Genomic DNA, 19,720 nt, shown 5'->3' with positions numbered 1-19,720 from the left:
GTGATCTGTGGTTGTGATTGATATATTTTGACATTGACTTTTACGTAGTAGCTTTAATAGTCTGTCTGTGTCTGTGAATTGTGATTGAGAGGTGATTGACTTTATGAAAGTTCATGCGACATGCCGGTAAAATTGAAAATGTAAGAAATAACAAATTGAAATTTGAATCAAAATGAAAAACAAAATTAATTCCACAGAACTTTTCTTGTGTTTTTCTATTTGGATTTCTGCTAATATATTTTCATTGTACATGTTAGTTAAGTCGCAAACAGGTAAGTTATTAATTTAATGCAGTCAAAAGAACTTAGTTTTTAGTTAGTAAATATTAAAAGTGAAAATTTATATTTTTCAGAAATTTTAGAGTTGGACAGTAATTTAATTTACTCATTGAATGATTTACAACCAGGCTGGAACTTTTTAGCACGATTTAAAGATGTTTCTGATGTAGAATGGAGTAGTTGGAAATACTTTTTGCAAACATCCTGGTATTACCTTATTATAACCTTTTTTGTTTCGGAATTGGTTCGACAATATTGTCCACATTTACTCAAATCATGGTATATACTATCCAGTATTCTATTTGTTTGTACATATTTGGGATTCAAGCACATGATTATCATAATAATCCAACCAATAGTATATGCTACAGTTATCCTTCTTGGAGGAAAGAAAGCTAGCATTTGGGTGATCAGTATTATTTTACTGCTAAGTTATAATTCACTGAAGTACAAATTTTTCTTTTGGAGATTCTTAGACCATAGAGATTTGCAAGATGAAGAAGTGTACTTAATATTGTTTTGTATGGCGTGGATTGAGTTGCGGTGTATTAGTTATTCAATTGACTTTATGGATAACAAAGAGAAGACATCTATGACTACTAAAGATTTTATTGATATGTTATGTTATGTCCTATACTTGCCATTGCTGTATACAGGCCCAATTGTGATATATGAAGAATTTAATAGAAGCTTTCATGGACAAAATAAGAGGCTGCATACAAAGTTATCAAGATTTTTGCCAGATGCTGTAATCTTTCTACTGTATACAGTATTTTTAGACTTTTCATTTCATTATGTTTACTTTTATGCTATGCAGGCTGATATGGAGGTATGAATAACACAGATATTTTTAAAAATTGTATTAAAATCAAATTATTTTCTTCTAATATATATATTTTGTTTGCAGTTAATTAGAAAATTACCTACAATTGCCTTATGTGGGGGAGGTTTATGGATGGGTTTGGAGTTTCACATGAAGTATGTTATTTCATATGGGACTGCAGCATCATTTGCTAGACTGGATAATATAGAACCACCCCCTACACCTAGATGCATAGCGCGGATTCATGTGTACTCTCAAATGTGGAGACATTTTGATGTAGGCCTTTACAGATTTCTAGTCAAGTATGTATTTTTTCTACATTACTTACAATATATTGTCAGTAGAATTGTTAAAATAACTAAGAATTATCTCTTTGCAGGTATATTTATAGACCAAGCTTTGATATTTTGAAAAAATATCTTAATTTACCAAATATAATCTGCAAGTTGCTGGCATCACTTGAGACTTTTATATTTATTTTTATGTGGCACGGTATAGTTTGGCACATTTTCATGTGGACCATACTGAACTATACTGGTATCACATTGGAACATTTTGGAAAACTAATATCAAAACATGACAGATACATTTGGTTTAAGAGAGTGATATTGAGAACAGAGGCTATGGAGGCGAGGTTTATTGCCATTTTATGTACACCATTACTAGCGTTGTCGGCTATATCAAACTTTTATTTATTTGCTGGTAATGATGTGGGTAGTTTGTTTTTTGAGTGCTTTTCTCAGCCGTCCACTTTAAATAGTATAATATTGTGTGTGTCATTATATAGTTGTTGCCATGTCTCTATGGCTTTAGAAGATGTTCCATCTAGAATGTTTTTGGAGAAAGCAGTCGAGGAAGATGACAAAAAACGATGACTATACAGGGTTACTTGTAAAACACCGGCAACCTCGCAGGACAAGATAGCTAACATCATAAGTAACAACATTTGTTCTACGACTTTTGATAATTTGTTAGATTTTATTTTCATACAAAAATAAATATTCATTTAATTTTCCGTCTGAATATTATAAACTCTACGCCTCCCAAAAATTACGTAAACAAAAAGCGAACGAGAGGGGGAAGGGGGCGTCGCGTCGTCCATCCGATAATGAATAGAACATAGACTTACAAATGTAAGGAGAGTACAATAAAAGTTTAAAAAATCATTTAAAAATAATTTATTGCGTTATGCCAAAAGTCGTAGAACAAATGTTGTTACTTATGATGTTAGCTATCTTGTCCTGCGAGGTTGCTGGTGTTTTACAAGTAACCCTGTATACATAACTAAATTTTTGAATCTCTTTATACTGGTCAGCGTTGGATTGTGGCCTACTTATGTATGGGTGTTTTGGTTGTAGAATAAAATTAATTTTGTAATTTTATTGTTACTATACTCTCAAATTGTAGGATAATTTATGAAACAATGGTTATGATTATTTAAATATAGGCTTATGGAAAATTACTATGTGGTAATAATAATTACTATTTTATTTTGTTGTTGTATTGGTACAAAAAAATCACAATTTTGTAATTTCAAACACAATTTTATCTAGAGATTCTTTAAAATAAAACATTAGTGTATATTTTATACTTTAGTTTATTATAAAATCGTGTCATCACATTTTTATTGGTATTTACAATTTAAATAAAATAGCTAATTGAATATGTTTTCGAGTTTAATTATACTAACAACACTTAAGGAAATTTACCATACATCATTCTATTATCAAAAATACAATTTTCCTTATGTAATCACATAAAAGTAAGTCGAAATTAGATCAAATTTAAATAAAAATATGTATTGTTAAAAAATCAATTATATTGAAACTAATTGGTACGTATTAGACCCCTTGAGTAATAAATACGAATGAATGTGCATAGCTTCTATAAGATCGTTAGGATCTCCAACAACACCGGCTGCTTTATGAATCTGAATTAACTCTTGTCTTGTGAACACATCTTTATTCATTTGATGAGCTCTTCTTGTTAACGCGTCTAAGAATTTTTTGACCTGAAAATTAATATTAACTTAGAACTATTAGAGCAAGATTGAGCATAAAGAAAAATAAAATAAGAATTATTTTATGTGGTAGTTTTTAAAGGATGAAATCTGTACTAATATTATAAAGCTAAAGTTAGTTTGTGTGGTTGATCATAGGAACTACGGGACTGATTTGAAAAACTGTTAAAGGGTTGGATATTTATCAAGAAATACTATATAATATCATCACGCTAAGAACAATAAGAGCAGAACAATGCTGGTAAAACCGCGGGGCACAGATAGTTCTAATTAAGCCAACTAGCTTAATTAAAGCTTCTCTTTATTGAATGGCGCTATTCATTGACATGCTAAATGATTTTCAATATCAATTGTTTGAGATTTACTAATTTACTAGCGGTCCGCCCCGGCTTCGCCCGTGGTATCTACATGTTTAAAGTATCCTATCTCTCAAGTTGGATCGAACTGCACATGGTGTGCGAATTTTATTATAATCGGTTATGTGGTTTAGGAGTCTATTCAAGACAAACATTGTGACACGAGATTTATATATATTAAGATAATGGTTACCTTGTTCCTAGAGCTGACTCCAGACCCATTGATTGATCGTGATAACTCAATATTTCCATATTCATCACTGAATGTATCAACTAAACTATGTTTAAGTAAGCTTATAACATCATTTGCATCTTCATCTGTGGCTTCTTCTCTTAAATCAACACGCGCCCGCGCCTTAAAAATATATAAAAAAATATTTCAAAAGTGTAAGTGTTTGGAGGGTGTTTCGATGAGTTTCAAACAGAGTTTCAGAAGTGAAACTTCTTTGGCAAGATTTTTGAAGTGAAAACTTCTTTAGCGGCGTTGGGTATAAAATCTTAAACTCGCGTCAGGACACGTGGCCTGATCGAAAAAGCGTAAGACGGATGTTATTTGTTTTTAGCCTTTATATTCCATGCGTAAGACGGATACCATTCCAAAATATCAAACATGCTGAACGTTAATAATCAAGTTTTCACTTCTGCCGGCACTCCCGGAGTGCAACCCGTCTTTTTTTAATTTTATTTTTCACTTTAAAAATGACTTTTGTCTTTTGTATACCTGCGTGAGTCGAATACAAGCTTCCAATTGCCTCGTCGTGATTGGTGTTCCATCGCTCACTGTACTCTGATGATTATGACGTAGTTCCAAGTAAAAGTTCTGTAAAGCGTTCGCCGCTGCAGTACTAAGTTTCGGATGTACGTATCTTATTGCGTATGCAATGTACTTGCGAAGTAGTACCATTGGTAGAGTGTCGATTACTTCACCTGGCTTTAAGCGAAGCCTTTGACTGTAAAAATATTGTAAGAGATATATTTTGTTGAGTATGGTTGCTAGAAAAATTGCGTAAAAATATGGTTTCATTATTTAAGTATCTAAAATGCAATTTATTACGTAATTATAGTTTTATAATTTTTACCATCTGGTTGATTATTTTTTATTTTTAATATGCAACATACCTCAGAGACATATTATTGATATTGTTTTGAGTAGAACTTGTGTTGAAAGCATCAAAATTTGTAGTTGCTTTCTTCTTTCCTTTTGGTCCCGAATGTAGTGCTAAAACATGCTCTGACAACATGGCATCTGTTTTCTAAAAAATATAAATAATAACTAGCGGTCCGCCCCGGCTTCGCCCATGGTACATATGAAAAATAGATGTTGGCCGATTCTCAGACTTACCCGATATGCACAGAAAATTTCATGATAATCGGTCCACCCGTTTCGGAGGAGTATGCAGACTAACATTGTGACACGAGAATCTATACTAATATTATAAAGAGGAAAAGTTTGTAAGTATGTATGTATGTATGTATGTATGTATGGTTTTCACGCAAAAACTACTGGACCGATTTCAAAAATTCTTTCACCATTAGAAAGCTGCATCTTTACTGAGCAACATAGGCTATATTGCATTTTCAAAAAAATTAGAGATCCTTACCAAAAATGCAATAATGTAACCCAAGGTGTAAAAAAATCCTCAATAAAACTTCTGTCATCGCGTGCGCTGCGGAATCTATTGAAGATAGAACAAAAAAATGTTCTACGGTATTATAGAATGGATCAATATCTACAAGAAAGTCCGCGATACCATATGTCCATCTTCAGTAGTTATGTTACTACAACAACTTTTTTACGTTTTCAAAGTAAAATGAAGTGCCGACAGTAATCAAACCATGTAATCCATACACATATATTAATCCTTATCCCATTAAATGATGTTTTATTATAGACTGTTTCAATACCAGCAAAATACTTTTTAAATGAAAAGAATTGGATATTCCATTCAAAAATATAACGAATTTTTAAAAGTGTCAATCTACAGAAAATAGTAGGTATACTGTTCGAGCAGGCCGTAGTGCGGGGGTCACGGAGGAATTCTACCAATATGCGTCTTGACGGAAGACAGTGGGGTTTTGGTCGGTAGGAATCCGACATAACCCACGGCCCCTCCCCCGGAGGCCGTGGGTATCTATGAAAGATTTCCCCACTAAAACAAAAAAAAAAAGGCCGTAGTGCGGGACGGGGTAAAGGTGATTTTCATGTGATTAAAAATTAAACCTATAGTCCGACCTATAGTAGACTTTTCACTGTAACGATATCGCTATCTATGCGGGTGAAACCGCAGGGCATTGCTAGTTTCTATACTAATATTATAAAGAGGAAAAGTTTGTAAGTATGTATGTATGTATGTATGTATGTATGGTTTTCACGCAAAAACTACTGGACCGATTTCAAAAATTCTTTCACCATTAGAAAGCTGCATCTTTACTGAGCAACATAGGCTATATTGCATTTTCAAAAAAATTAGAGATCCTTACCAAAAATGCAATAATGTAACCCAAGGTGTAAAAAAATCCTCAATAAAACTTCTGTCATCGCGTGCGCTGCGGAATCTATTGAAGATAGAACAAAAAAATGTTCTACGGTATTATAGAATGGATCAATATCTACAAGAAAGTCCGCGATACCATATGTCCATCTTCAGTAGTTATGTTACTACAACAACTTTTTTACGTTTTCAAAGTAAAATGAAGTGCCGACAGTAATCAAACCATGTAATCCATACACATATATTAATCCTTATCCCATTAAATGATGTTTTATTATAGACTGTTTCAATACCAGCAAAATACTTTTTAAATGAAAAGAATTGGATATTCCATTCAAAAATATAACGAATTTTTAAAAGTGTCAATCTACAGAAAATAGTAGGTATACTGTTCGAGCAGGCCGTAGTGCGGGGGTCACGGAGGAATTCTACCAATATGCGTCTTGACGGAAGACAGTGGGGTTTTGGTCGGTAGGAATCCGACATAACCCACGGCCCCTCCCCCGGAGGCCGTGGGTATCTATGAAAGATTTCCCCACTAAAACAAAAAAAAAAAGGCCGTAGTGCGGGACGGGGTAAAGGTGATTTTCATGTGATTAAAAATTAAACCTATAGTCCGACCTATAGTAGACTTTTCACTGTAACGATATCGCTATCTATGCGGGTGAAACCGCAGGGCATTGCTAGTTTTATATATAAGATTAAAAGTGACACCAAAACGTAATAATTGATATTTAAAATATTTATTATTTAGTTAAAAGGCTTACCTCATCAGGTTGATCCAGAAGTATAAAAACCAAATCAAATCTGGATAGTAATGCAGAATTTAATTTTAAATTTTCTGATACTGTTTTAGCTCTGAAATTTAAATTTATTATAACATAGTTAAACAGATTACAGATATTAATTGAATGATTTAATTTTGTTGTCGCTATTTCAACAAATAAAAAATCGAGTATGGGCAAAATCATAAATTAGATGGGTGTCAATTTTTTTTATGGACGTGTCGCGAATCCGACTCACACTTGACCGATATTTTCAAACGAGAAGTTTTTAATTTATAAATGTATGTAGAAAGTTAATATCTCCTATCATAATTCTACATACAGTAGCCAGTGCCTTGGTATCTCACAAATTAATAAATACAGAGATGTTTTTATCTACTAATATAATAAAGAGGAAAGGTTTGTATGTATGTATGTATGTATGGTTTTCACGCATAAACCACTGGACCGATTTTGATGAAATTTGGCACAGATAATCTTTAGACCCTGAGAGAGAACATAGGCTACCTTTTATTGCGAAATATGTACCACGGGCGAAGCCGGGGCGGACCGCTAGTTATCAATATTTTTATTCATTTTATGAAAATAATACAGTTCGTACCACAGAACATATAAAAGAGGTTAGAAAGGCATTGTAGGCGGGGCAGGCGCGCCAAGGATATGAGCACTGCTCACATCATCATCATGCGTATGATTCGTTCCATTTTAAATCGCGTGATCGCGCGGCGCTATGATTGGCTAGATTTGAAATTGCAAATATGTGCGTAAGCGGACTTGCATGGACTTGGCCACACCCACAGGCGACACCGGTTCTTATAGGAACGGCGAATTATTGCCATTCTAACCTCTTTTATATGTTCTGTGATTCGTACCTATTATAACTGCCCGCAGCGGGGTTAGCAGCGGCCAGTACGGTAGCCCGTGCGGGCAGACTGCACACCACGCCCCCTTTAGCGACGGACACCCGACGTTGTTCCATCGCTTCTAGTAGACTGCTGTGGTGGCACGACATCTATGGACATTTAAATACATGCATTTAGTAAAATAATGTTTATTTGCTTAAACACGAAAAAAAAAAAACTTTACTCGGTTTCATTTTTTAAGATGTGTTTATTCAGGTTTTTTTTCTATAAATTCTTTTCTCAAAAAGTTAGCCAAACCATAAAGCTAACTGCGACTTACAAAGTTTATATATTATGTGATGATATTATGTCGACGCTTGTGATTGTAATTTGTAACCATGTTAAAAGAGAATTAAAATAATGTTACCTTTAATGTTGCTTTAACTCTTCATCATCCAGGGAAGCCAGTTAGAAACAAAAGATTTTATATTTATGATATCATGTAAATAGTACATAAAATAGTATAGATTGTCTAATCTAAAAATGAACGCCCCTCCACTGTGTTTACGCTCACATTCAAAGTACGTGTATAGACGCAATACACACAAATTGGTCTGCCTCATTGGTCGTTCAGTCCTCCAGTCCCGTCCATGCCCGAACGACAGGACCAGTTGGCCAACTAGTGCATAAATGACGCGATGCACGACAGAACGGACGTGTCATTCCGTACATAGCGCGCTCTCCCCGCCATACAATGCTAGGCACCTGAACTGATCGCCCGATTAGTTGACAAATCAGTGCGCGAGTGTCAAAGTTTGCAGTAGAATCGACGCGCGCACACATATAAAGTGGTTCAATAATTATTTGTCCTCACACATTGAAACAATTAAGTTTAGTGGAGGGGCGTTCATTTTTAGATTAGACAATCTCTACCTAACTTTTTATTTAAATATACAGAAGATTGTTTCTGGAATATTTTCAAGTTCTCTATACGAACCAGGTTTGTATTGAAATTGAAAAGTCGAAGAGAATATTTATAAACACCTTATCCAATTCATCAATACAGCACACGCCCTTATCAGCCAAGACCAAAGCCCCCGCCTCGAGGGCGAAGTCCCCACCGGCTTCTCGGCCGAGCGCTACGGTTAGACCGCCGCCTGATGCTGACGCACCACATACATACACACCTGATAAAAATAAAATATATAGTAAACTAGTGGTCCGCCCCGGATCCGCCCGTGGTACCTACATGTTTAAAGTATCCTATAACTCAAGTTGGATCGAACTGCACATGGTGTGCGAATTTTATTATAATCGGTTAAGTGGTTTAGGAGTCCATTGAGGACAAACGTTGTGACACGAGATTTATATATACATATTAAGACTAGCTAGTCGACCCGGCTTCGACCGGGTTAAAATCGGGCAAAGAAAAGTAGCCTTATTACTTCGGCATAAAGTAGTAGGTACCAAATGACATGGGCCAATTTTATAAATAATTAAAGAATCTAATAAAATATACTTTGAAGATCATATTATGTTAAGACATTGAAAACGATACTTTGTACGACATTAAAAAGGTGAAGTCAATGATAAAATAATGCGAACCATAAAAGTAAAGTATTAGTGTAGCAATAAATAAATCATAAAATTGTTAACAATTACTTTTTTACCACATTTTTTTTAACCATTACATAATTTAGTGACATTTAACAAATATCATCACTACATATAGTATAAACCGTCGCTTTTCGCCATCATGCTTAATTTTTAAAGTGAAACTTTTATTACATTGTCTCAAACTTTTTGGTCTGTGTAGCGCATGTCGCGTGTACTTAGATCATTAAGTAATGGATGGAGCACGCTGGCAAATGTTCTAACTAAACTTTCTGCTGATTTTGGTGCGGGGAGGGTAACTCACACTGATGAAACACAATGAAACACAATCACACATTCACAAAAATAATTTGTGTCACGAAAGTCGTAAAAATTTACGACCTTTTAAGCGACGAGTTTTTAAATTCAACTCTATCACTAAGTTCATAAAGATTAAATTTGTATTTCATTCCAAGATAGTCTCGTTATAGTGCGGTTCAATATCGCGTTCTAAATTCAACTTTATCACTTAGGCCATAAAGATTATATTTGTATTTCTTTACAAGATAGTCTCGTAAAGAATGCGGTTCATTATCGCGTTTTAAATTCAACTTTATCTGTCAGTTCATAAAGATTAAATTTGTATATTTTCTTTCCATGATAGTCTCGTGGGGCCGCATCAATGATCGAGTAAACATGACTCGATTATTTGTCTTGATCACAGACATAGATAGACTACGCAAGTACCGCGATCTGTATGAAAACCAAGCGTGTCATATTTTTTGTACTGACCTTGACGCGTTATGACGTCACGAGCGCTTTTTAGTGATGGTAATTTCATTTTACGCTAAATCGATTAGGACGCCACTCGCGCGGCGATTCTAGTATCGTCCTATCCCATCGAAGTAAATCGAAAGAAATCAGATCAAACTAGATCTATGTCTAAGAGGTAATTAAATAAATGAATCGTAATCGATTACTAAATCGATTCAAGACAGAAAAATGATAATTACCATAGACAGAGGAATGATAAAATAAATTAATAAACCTTTTAATATTCTAACAAGTAAACTAATGTGTTTTAGCTTTTTCTTACATATGCCCATTGAGTTACCGTGTACTACGTACTAGAGAGGCCATCGAAAGAAAGTAATGAAACTGTCAATCAATCAATCTTTATGTCCCGTTGCATCAATCCATTTTTCTTTTATGTTCGGGTTACTTGGAAAACTGAAAAAACAAACATAGTCTAAGCAGTAAGGAGTTTTGACAAAAAAAATCTATGCCTTTTTTTCTGAAAAATTGCTCCTTCAAATTATCATTTTTCTGTTCTATTATAAAATCGATTAGAATCGAGAACTGTTGCATCAAATGAACATCACTAACCACAAAATTGGACAGAAAAATGAGAACAGAAAAATGAGAAGACGCTATACATTGCTTGTTATCATACGACTCGATCTTTACCGTGCCAAGTAAAAGCCGCAATGTATTCCGAATCATTTCGTATGATTTGGTATCCGTGTTTGTCACGATCGTTTTCCACAGATATTCTTTATTTGATTTTAAAATAAATAGTGCATATTCTGATTAGAAAATTACTTACCGGTGGAAGGAAACATCTCTGCTAACTCGGCCACTCACAGCTGTGGAGTTTCTACAGTTTATAACGGCGTAATTCGGCATTTTACTTTATTCAGCTTCACGTCTTTCCTTGGCGAACTGCAAGCGCGGACTGAGTGTAGGCCAGCGTCAAGTAAGTTTCATAATCTTAGTTTGGACACGGGAAGTACATACACTCGCTTAGTCTATCTTGATACATGTCCGTGGTCTTGATCATATCGCTAAACGATACATCGACGATTATTAGAAATTGCATTTAAATAGATATTTACGTAAAAAAATAACAAAATACTTACAAATGAAAGGTTATTCAATCTTTTTAAATATTTGATGTGTTTGACTTGTTTCTGCAAGACTTGACAACACAAAACGGCATTTTTAGCGGAGCACTCGCAGACGTCCTTTCGATGTGTTACGAATACGCAGAGTGTTTGTAATCGATTACGCAAGTAGTTTTTATGAAAGCATAAGATTTTTCGACTCGAATAATCTTATACCTCGGCGAAAGGGGAAGCGCCTGTGAGTGTTATCCATTACTTAATGATCTAAGCGCGTGTATCGCGGCTGCCGAGTAGGTATACCTACTCGGCAGCCGACGGTCACGCGACATGCGCTACACAAAGCAGTGTTCGGAACCGTTCGAACAGTTTCACTTTTACCGTGGTTTCATAAAACCACACAACATTTTTTTTACACGCTTTATATTAGCTTCACCTGTATGTTTGTTTGTAACCTTCTTTGGGCGCGATTTTGACCCACTTTAAACGGCCAGATTTCGTTCAAACTTTGTAGATTTATTGAGGACCGATGACAATACACTAATTTGATAAATTTTTTTTAGTTCGGTTTTCTATAAAAAGCGTGTTTTTTAGTTTTTTTTTAACTATTATTATTTTATTTATATAATCTTTATTGCACACACAAAGTTTGACAAAAGCAGGCATTATAGGTAGCAATTGCTTAGATCTTTAAAACTACGCAACGGATTTTGATGCGGGGTGTTTAATAGTTATTCTCGAGGAATATTTCATTAGCATTTAGATAAAGCGGGCGAAACCGCGGGAGGAAGGCTAGTTTAAAATAATATTACCTCTAGGAGCTGCATGTGCGGCAGCTTGTAACAACTGAGACTTTCCCAATCCCGGATCTCCAACAACCAAAACATGAGGATTGCTTCTCGAGCCATTATCATTTTCAGTACCACCAAATAAACCGAGTATCAGACCAGCTTTGACAGGCTCGTGTCCAAATATTGTTGGACATAGAGAATGTACTAGCAGCCTGAATACATCTTCCGATGCATGGATTTCCTGAAATGTTCGTAAAATTATGCGATTCAATTAAATAAGACATTTTAAAAGAATATAAAAGAAATCAATGCTAAAGTAGAGAGGTGGGGCGTTGTCCCGGTTTTCCAAAAAGTCGTGGTTTCGAATCCCATCTAGGCCTCGAATTTTTCCATTCTTTAAAATTTCTCATATTTTAACTATAAAGCATTTGAATGCCATAAAACTAAAAAAAAAAAATCAATTAGAGAATTTCATTACAGATACTGTTTGTGAACGAAAATTCAATTTGCTCAATTCAAAATACCTGTATTGCATAATAATCCTTTAGAGTAAAACTTAATGTTGGATTGCTCAAATTCCGTTGACTGTGTATAGATACAGCTTCTACATAGAGTTGTAACAATCTTGCAGCTCTTTTGCCATCCTCACCACCTTTGCTTTCACCACGCACCTACTGACAATATAATATTTACAATATATACTAATAATATTGAAATATATATTTTAATTTCATTTATAAATAATTTGCGCTAGAATAAAAAATGAACCAATAATTTATATGATTCGAAATTTTCGTTGTTACAAAAATAAACCTTATGCAAAATACAAATGCTTTTTTATTGGGTTTACAATAAATTTCCGACTGCATAAATGATGATTATGCTTTTTTTTACCTGTACTATGCCTGTAACAGAAAGGACATCTCCAGGGCAGGCTGTACCAACCAGATCACCTTGAAGGTCTATTTCAACACTCCTAGGAATTGTACCTGATAAACTCTAAAAGGAAAAAAAAAACAATAAATTCATTTAATTAAAAATCAGTATAATTTTACTGTCTTGTATTATGTATTATATGTTTGACTGTTCCCACATATTGCAATGATAAATTTTTTCGTACATTATTGATTTCTTTATTGTACATTTCAACAAGTCACATGCATTGGAGCAGTTAACAGTTTTTAAAAATGAACATAGATCTTAAAACACAAAAAGCGATTCAAGTATAGTTATAAAATAAATATAAGTAATACCTGTGACTGTATTTCTTGTATCTTAGCAACTTGCCAATCAGTTGTATTTGTAAATGGTGATGACTGCAGAGGTTCAAACTTGTGACCACTTTTGCAATTGTGGCAAAAATTTGGTGCTGAGAATTATAAGAATGAACAAGTAATAACTCCTTAAATATGTATTAGAAAGTAAAAAGGTAAGTTTGGAAATATGAAAGTACCCTACATTTTTGTAATATTTTAATATGAATAGAACAAACTAGCTTACTAAATACTTCTGTTCTCACATTTAGGGCTATAGTGAAAAATTATCACCAGACTTTCTAGACATAATTAAGGCAATCAAAGCAAAGGACATCAAAATTGACCAAGGCTTTTACTCAGAGGTGTAAACATACAAACATATTTTACATTGTAAGCACATTCATATCATACTTGCACCATGACTTTAAAAATCTATATTTTCATAACAAAGCAAAGAATTTCAATGCAAAAATTCTTCAACCTGTCTGTCATTTATTACGTACCAGTACATTATTAGTATTTACCTGTAAACACACCCTGGGGTTGCATTACAGCTTGTATACTATGACAGCTACTACATTCAAAAGCCATAGATGTGCAAATCAGTCCAACACTACCCACCCTTATCACAGTTCCTTTTATTGTAACAAGTTTCCCTGGAATAAAGAAATTGAACGTTAAGAACTCAAATGCACACTCATGGTGATGATAATTTTAAATATTGTTAAACTTACCAAAATAGTTGACCTTTAAATTACTTATAGGTATTACTGGTTGGTGATTAAAAACTCTAACTTTAATGCTGGATTCACATTTAAGGCTCTGCAATAATAATAATTTTCATATTATTTTACTAGAAAGAAAGAATTGCAGTTCAAGAGGGCATTGGAATTATTTATTAACTATAATAAACGAACCTCATGTAAACAAAACTCTAACAAGCGTAATGTCATTTCTGGCTTTTCAAACAAATCTGTTTGAAATGAAGACCAATGGTTGTTAAAATCTTCATCATTTGTTAAACTCTGAATATCTAAAGGAACGCTTCTAGTTTGATCAATTTTTTCCAAATCAAATATTGTTCTATTTTTATCAATAAAGGTTTTAAAGCATTGTATACGAGGTAAAACTTCTGCACTTGGCTGTTCTGTAAATAAAAAATTGTTACTGTTTGTGTTATAGTGATAAAAATATTATAGTTAGCATCAATATGAAAAGTTTTTACATACCTTCAGTAGGGAAGTACAATTTCCATATATTTGTTCCTGAATTTATAGGCACTACAATAGGTAACCGGTTTGCTGGAGCTCTAACTGAACTAGAAGTATTAGATATAGGAATGGAAGATGTAGAATTATTAACACTGCTGGTGTCTGCGGAGTTTCGTGTATTATTCCTGTTTCGATTCCAATTATTTTTGTATCGCCCTCGCCAATTCCGCCTCATTTTTATAAAATTTCAGTCATGAAAATTGGAAAATTTTGATAGTAAATAAATGTTGTTTGAAGTTTTTGCGAATCTCTATTCAGTTTTCTTTTTCCCGCACAAAATTTCAGGGTTTTTTAATTTCTGTTGTAGGTATATCTGTCATCTGTCATGATGACGGCTATAAAGTTAAAAAATAGCCATAAATAAAATATAAGTAAGTATAAAAAATCAGCTGAATCTTACGATTAATAATTAATTCTGTGGATTAATTATTATTTAGCTTATTACAAAGCTATTAAATAAAATGAATGAGTTTTAAATTTAATTTTTTTTCAGTAGATTAATTATTGGCATTCCTACGTTTTGGATGCATCTTTAAAACTAAACATAGAACTTGATCGAACGATGAAGTGATAAAGAGTAGTTTAGAAATTATATTTTTTATAATATAATTATTTCGATCGAATTCGAAGATCATCTTAATAAGTACAATAATATATTATAATATTATTACAATAGACTTTCCGATTTTATTATCTATTAAAAAGTTACAATTTTGGAACGTAATTTAAAATTTAAAAATGGAATGTTTGTTTGGATTTTTGACGCGGATTTGTTTATTGCTTTCATAAACTGTTTGTTGTAAGACGTAGGAGGTGTATTATTTTTAGTTTAAAATATTGTCAGAAATACAAATAGTTATTTTAGTTATTACCTTATAGATTTATGTAGCATAAACCATGTCAGAAGAAGCTGGTGGGGCTCCACCGGAGGCACCTGCAGAAAATGCTGAAAACGCCGAAGCTGGTGAAGCAGCAGCTGTGGAAGGAGATACAGCAGACGTTGAGCATACTGCAGTGAAAATCGACGAAATCGCTAGAAGAATTTCAAGGAAGCAATCAATCTATCAAACTGCTCAGGAAGAGGCAGACGAGATACTTGATGTTGATAGAACAGCTTTGGAAGCAATTCTTGATGTCAGTGCACGTTTAAAAGACATTCAGAAGAAGAGCAAGATTTCTATGAGTACTTTGGCACTGGCTCATGAGTCCTACAAAGACAAACAAGTAAATAAAATACCTAAATGATATAAGTTCGTTTTATTTATAGTTCATTAAATTTGTGTATTTTTTAGGCTAAAGCCAAAGAAGCTCGCAATAATAGAGTTGGTGGATTGAAGACACAACATAGATTTTTATTGGAAAATGCTGCGTCTATTTTAAATAAATCTATTGAATACGTATTGGTAAAACATTTTATATATTCTATCTTGTCCAAATTATAATCATAAAAATGAATTTCATATTCTTTTCCATAACTAACTATTCCTTTTAAACTATTTTTTAATCCTGTTATAAAATGCCTACGATAAAATCGATACATCTTACGCAAAATTTTGAGTGCTGATTATTATATTTTATCAGCAGTCGTGTTATGTAATCCAAATCAGTTCAGTAGATTTTGCGGGAGTTTGGCCACTTACCAATTGATTTAAATCTATAGGACTTTTATTAACATAAAAAGTTTCTTTATTTGAATGCACTAGTCTCAGAAACTACTAGACCGATTAAAAAAGTATAACGTATAAGTATATTTGGATAAACTACTACTACTAAAAACTAAATCCTCTTTTCTTTTTCCGTTTGGGTAATAAATACGCTATTACGATGCCACATACCCACAAATCCGTTATGGATGGCTATTTCCACATCATTAGCCCGGTTTACACGCACACTCTTTACCGCGTGATTGAGTGCGCGGGATTGAACGCGGGAAAGCACGCGCGCTGAGGAAAGAGGAAAGATTGTGCGTGTAAACGATAATCGCGCGCGATTGATCGAACTAAAGCGTGGCGCGTTTGAGTGTGTGCGGAGTGGACGCGCAATCTCGTTCTCTCTGTCATCGTTTAAATGCTCGCTCTTTCCCGCGTGAAAGCCGAATCGCGCGTGAAAGAGCGTGCGTGTAAACCGGGCTATTATCATCGTAGTAATTTAGGTCCTGCAAAGAATCACAGAATGTAAAAAACCTCTAAAACTCCTACCTACAAAGAAGAAGTCCTCAAATTTTAATCTATACTAATATTATAAAGCTGAAGAGTTTGTTTGTTTGTTTGTTTGAACGCGCTAATCTCGGGAACTACTGGTCCGATTTGAAAAAAAATTCGGTGTTAGATAGCCCATTTATGGCTAGGCTATAGGTATAGTTATCATCATCTCGCTAAGACCAACAGGAGCGGAGTACTGCGGGTAAAACCGCGGAGCACAGCACAAGGAAATGTAATGTATTGAATTATTAATTAAAGGAAGGAGTATACGATGCGGATATTCACATCGATCTTTTGGATAGTGCAGTAGCTGAGGGCGGAAGAAACTGTATAGTTCTTTGTGATGCTTGGTTGCCGCCATTGAAAATGGGTAAAAAAAATTACAATCACAATTATTTCTTCTGTTTCCCCTTTGGCTTCTTTAACAATTTTCTTTTTAATAGAATCTGGCCGTTTTATACCAAATCAAAAAGGTAGAATGGAGAGGACTTACATATCTGATGCGGGTACTATAGGGACTGAAGGCATGTGCGTTGGCATGTATCGAATAAAAAATAAAGCTATTGATACTAAAAATGTAGCTGAGGTACGCATGTATTTTTCATCTGTTTGTTAAGGTTAAAAAATGAAATGTTATTTATTAAATTTGCTACAAGTAACTACGACTTTTAAAACGATGAACACGCGCGCAAAGGCAAGTATTTCTAAGCATTTGTGTTATTCTGGCACTTAAGCTACATCATTGCCAAGTATCAACAAAATCCGTTCAGTGGTTTTACAAACTTTCGTGTAATCTATAATATTAGTAGGAAATTAAAAATTATTTCATATTATTTGCAGGATTATTATTTAGTGTTCTTTGACATGAACCAAGAAACTGAGAATGTGGTATCGGGAATATTTAGAACGATAAAACGTGTTTATATACCAGCTCTTAATGTTTGTAAGGCGTGGGGAGATCTAAACCCACCTAATCCTAGAAGTTCAGACATAATAAAAACGTATATTTCGAAGATAATGCTTTTTAGTGATTATCTTGAAAGTAAGATGTTGTGTTTTTATTTATTGTATGATATTATCTTGTGGTCCGTCTCTATATCTCCTAATTTAATTTTTGATTTTATTGTCATAATTTTATTATAGTGCACATTAGGAGTTTGGAGGAAGAGGTTTGGAAGAAGAGCTTTCGTTAAATATTGAAGTCATAGAGTTCAATAGAAATCCGATTCTTTACAAGATTTCATGCTTTTAGCCAGATTTCTTCGATTGTAACAATTTCAGAAACCTAATTCATATTATATTTTTGATTCAGAAACAAAGATAGATTTGGACTGTTGCACAAAGTTCAAAATAAACTTATCGTTGTATGAAGAAGAATTAGCAGATGCAGAAAAAATGAAACTGGCCATCACTAAAACTCATGTTTTGGAAGAAATTTGTTCTTACGTAAAGCAATGGAACAAACAGATAACTATGGTAAAATAAACAATTATCGAAAGAGGTATCTTATTAGAATAATTTGGAGGCAATAAAATAAATATGAGATCCTACTAAGTTGTCGTACAGTACAGGTTTATTTTAAAAGTGGGTGTATCCTTATCGTATAAAAAATATTAAGATTCTTCAATGTCTTTTAGGATTTCATTTCTTTTTAATAAAGAAAAGTTATAAATAATTTATAGGTCCTAGTTCAAAGTCAACAATTACGTCGTGAGCCTTCGAACATCGGACCATTAGCTGAATTGGATCACTGGAGACGACAGTTGACTACTTTTACATCAATTATTGAGCATATTAAAAGTGATCCGTGTCAAATGTATATTCATACACTTATTAGAGCAAAGTCCAAACTTATAAAGGTAAACAAAAATATATTATATAACCTAGTATAACCTACTATAGTATCTGTGATATAATTACTGTAAGTTGAACGTCCTAAATACCTAAAATAATATTGCGTAAAAAGCTCTTGTTTACGCATCGCGTAGGTACTCTTTTAAAATGTTCTTACTACAAATCTAGCCTAATAAATCTTAAATCGTTTAGTTGAGTTACTAAATTTACGATGCATTGAAATATCGCTCTATATTTTAGAAATGGAGAGCGTTGGACAACCAAGTGACAGATTTTTACAACGAAGCGTATGATAATGTGAAATATCTATACGCTCTGGAAAAGTATTGTGAACCATTATACCGGTAATGAATAATAAAAAGTTACATTTTACTATTTTTTAATGTCAACCGCATTCCTAGAAAAGTACTTGTGAAAATACCCAGTTTGTATTGTGGGTTGTTTTAAGCTTAATTAGAGAGTGGGTGTTTTGATTGCCACTTAAAAGTGTCTGGATGTTTGAATGTTAACATTGTATAAAACTAGTGCGGGAAATATTTTGATATTACATACCTAATTACAGTTGTTTTATTTTATGAGATTATTGTTGAAGGTAGTTGGTACTCGACGTACTATAATAACAAAAAGAGGGTAGTTAGTATTGGGAGAAAACATTGTTTATTTGGAAATTTGAGAATTGTGGTTGCGAGTATTGTGTAAAAGTGAGTTTAGAAAGAGTAATAAAAAATTTTTGAAGCTATACAAAAGAAAAGTCGGTGGTCACATACGTTCCCTATGACTATTTTGCCATATTCACATGTATTCCAGATGTGATCCCCTAACAATGCAACAGTTTATACCCGGATTATTATACACTGTTCGTATGGTGTTCGCTACATCTCGATACTATAACACAACCAAGCAAATCTCCACTTTGTTGGTGAAAGTCACCAATCAGATATTAAACATGTGCATGGACTATCTGACAAACAATGGTAGAAAGACCATTTGGAACCAGGATAAACTTAACTTTATTAAGAAGTCGAAGGTTTGTAAGAGTTTAGTAAAATATGAAAGAGTAAGAGCGTATACGCACTATGCGGGTAGCCGCATTGCGGGTAGCCGTCCGGCTGACCGCAAGCACAATTATGTACGTAATATTCATTTCTATGCGCACTGTGCGGTCTGCGGTAGCCGCATCGCAGTGCGCATAGAAATGAATATTACGTACATAATTGTGCTTGCGGTCAGCCGGACGGCTACCCGCAATGTGGCTAC

The 19,720-nt window shown here is 33.8% G+C and overlaps 3 protein-coding genes across 3 annotated transcripts in view; 2 read left to right on the top strand and 1 right to left on the bottom strand.

Moving 5' to 3' along the window:
- Window positions 1–97: 97 nt before the first annotated feature.
- On the top strand, window positions 98–1,976 carry rasp (protein-cysteine N-palmitoyltransferase Rasp). The gene is made up of 4 exons (XM_089696585.1): window positions 98–272; window positions 353–1,107; window positions 1,186–1,403; window positions 1,481–1,976. Exons 1-4 carry the CDS (start codon window positions 173–175, stop codon window positions 1,974–1,976), a joined length of 1,569 nt encoding a protein of 522 aa, XP_089552711.1. The 5' UTR covers window positions 98–172.
- Window positions 1,977–2,693: 717 nt separating this feature from the next.
- LOC149487847 (DNA helicase MCM8-like) lies at window positions 2,694–14,707 on the bottom strand. Its single transcript, XM_089696540.1, has 15 exons — window positions 14,367–14,707; window positions 14,055–14,284; window positions 13,872–13,959; window positions 13,662–13,793; window positions 13,135–13,250; window positions 12,776–12,880; window positions 12,406–12,552; window positions 11,903–12,122; window positions 8,641–8,783; window positions 7,627–7,766; window positions 6,737–6,827; window positions 4,597–4,730; window positions 4,199–4,427; window positions 3,671–3,832; window positions 2,694–3,112 (listed from the first exon to the last, which is right to left on the bottom strand). The coding sequence occupies exons 1-15, from the start codon at window positions 14,581–14,583 to the stop codon at window positions 2,918–2,920; spliced, it is 2,349 nt and encodes a 782-aa protein (XP_089552666.1). The 5' UTR covers window positions 14,584–14,707; the 3' UTR covers window positions 2,694–2,917.
- kl-3 (dynein heavy chain 8, axonemal kl-3) overlaps window positions 13,201–19,720 on the top strand; it is a 55,635-nt gene continuing 49,115 nt past the window's right edge. The window contains exons 1-10 of the mRNA XM_089696538.1: window positions 13,201–13,310; window positions 15,288–15,632; window positions 15,701–15,811; window positions 16,868–16,979; window positions 17,053–17,195; window positions 17,450–17,651; window positions 17,922–18,085; window positions 18,292–18,468; window positions 18,704–18,807; window positions 19,271–19,490. Of these exons, the coding sequence (XP_089552664.1) occupies window positions 15,306–15,632; window positions 15,701–15,811; window positions 16,868–16,979; window positions 17,053–17,195; window positions 17,450–17,651; window positions 17,922–18,085; window positions 18,292–18,468; window positions 18,704–18,807; window positions 19,271–19,490 (1,560 nt within the window). The 5' untranslated portion in view covers window positions 13,201–13,310; window positions 15,288–15,305. The remainder of the gene's footprint in view (window positions 13,311–15,287; window positions 15,633–15,700; window positions 15,812–16,867; window positions 16,980–17,052; window positions 17,196–17,449; window positions 17,652–17,921; window positions 18,086–18,291; window positions 18,469–18,703; window positions 18,808–19,270; window positions 19,491–19,720) is intronic.

This window comes from Colias philodice, chromosome 6, assembly GCF_061535455.1.
Source record: "Colias philodice isolate Cphi_HAF_F1 chromosome 6, ilColPhil1 Martin Lab GWU primary, whole genome shotgun sequence".
NCBI classification, from domain to species: Eukaryota; Metazoa; Arthropoda; class Insecta; order Lepidoptera; family Pieridae; genus Colias; species Colias philodice.
The sequence above is the reverse complement of the archived record's forward strand: the minus strand, read 5'-3'. Positions and strand labels throughout refer to the sequence as shown.

Excerpts from the sequence above, each read along its gene's own strand:
- LOC149487847 (XM_089696540.1), bottom strand. The coding sequence starts at position 14,583 with ATGAGGCGGAATTGGCGAGGGCGATACAAAAATAATTGGAATCGAAAC. Across the intron at positions 12,123-12,405 it reads AGGATTATTATGCAATACAG|GAAATCCATGCATCGGAAGA; the intron begins GTATTTTGAATT and ends CGAACATTTCAG. Across the intron at positions 4,428-4,596 it reads ATCAATAATATGTCTCTGAG|TCAAAGGCTTCGCTTAAAGC; the intron begins GTATGTTGCATA and ends ATATTTTTACAG.
- rasp (XM_089696585.1), top strand. The coding sequence starts at position 173 with ATGAAAAACAAAATTAATTCCACAGAACTTTTCTTGTGTTTTTCTATT. Across the intron at positions 273-352 it reads GTTAGTTAAGTCGCAAACAG|AAATTTTAGAGTTGGACAGT; the intron begins GTAAGTTATTAA and ends TATATTTTTCAG. Across the intron at positions 1,404-1,480 it reads CTTTACAGATTTCTAGTCAA|GTATATTTATAGACCAAGCT; the intron begins GTATGTATTTTT and ends ATCTCTTTGCAG.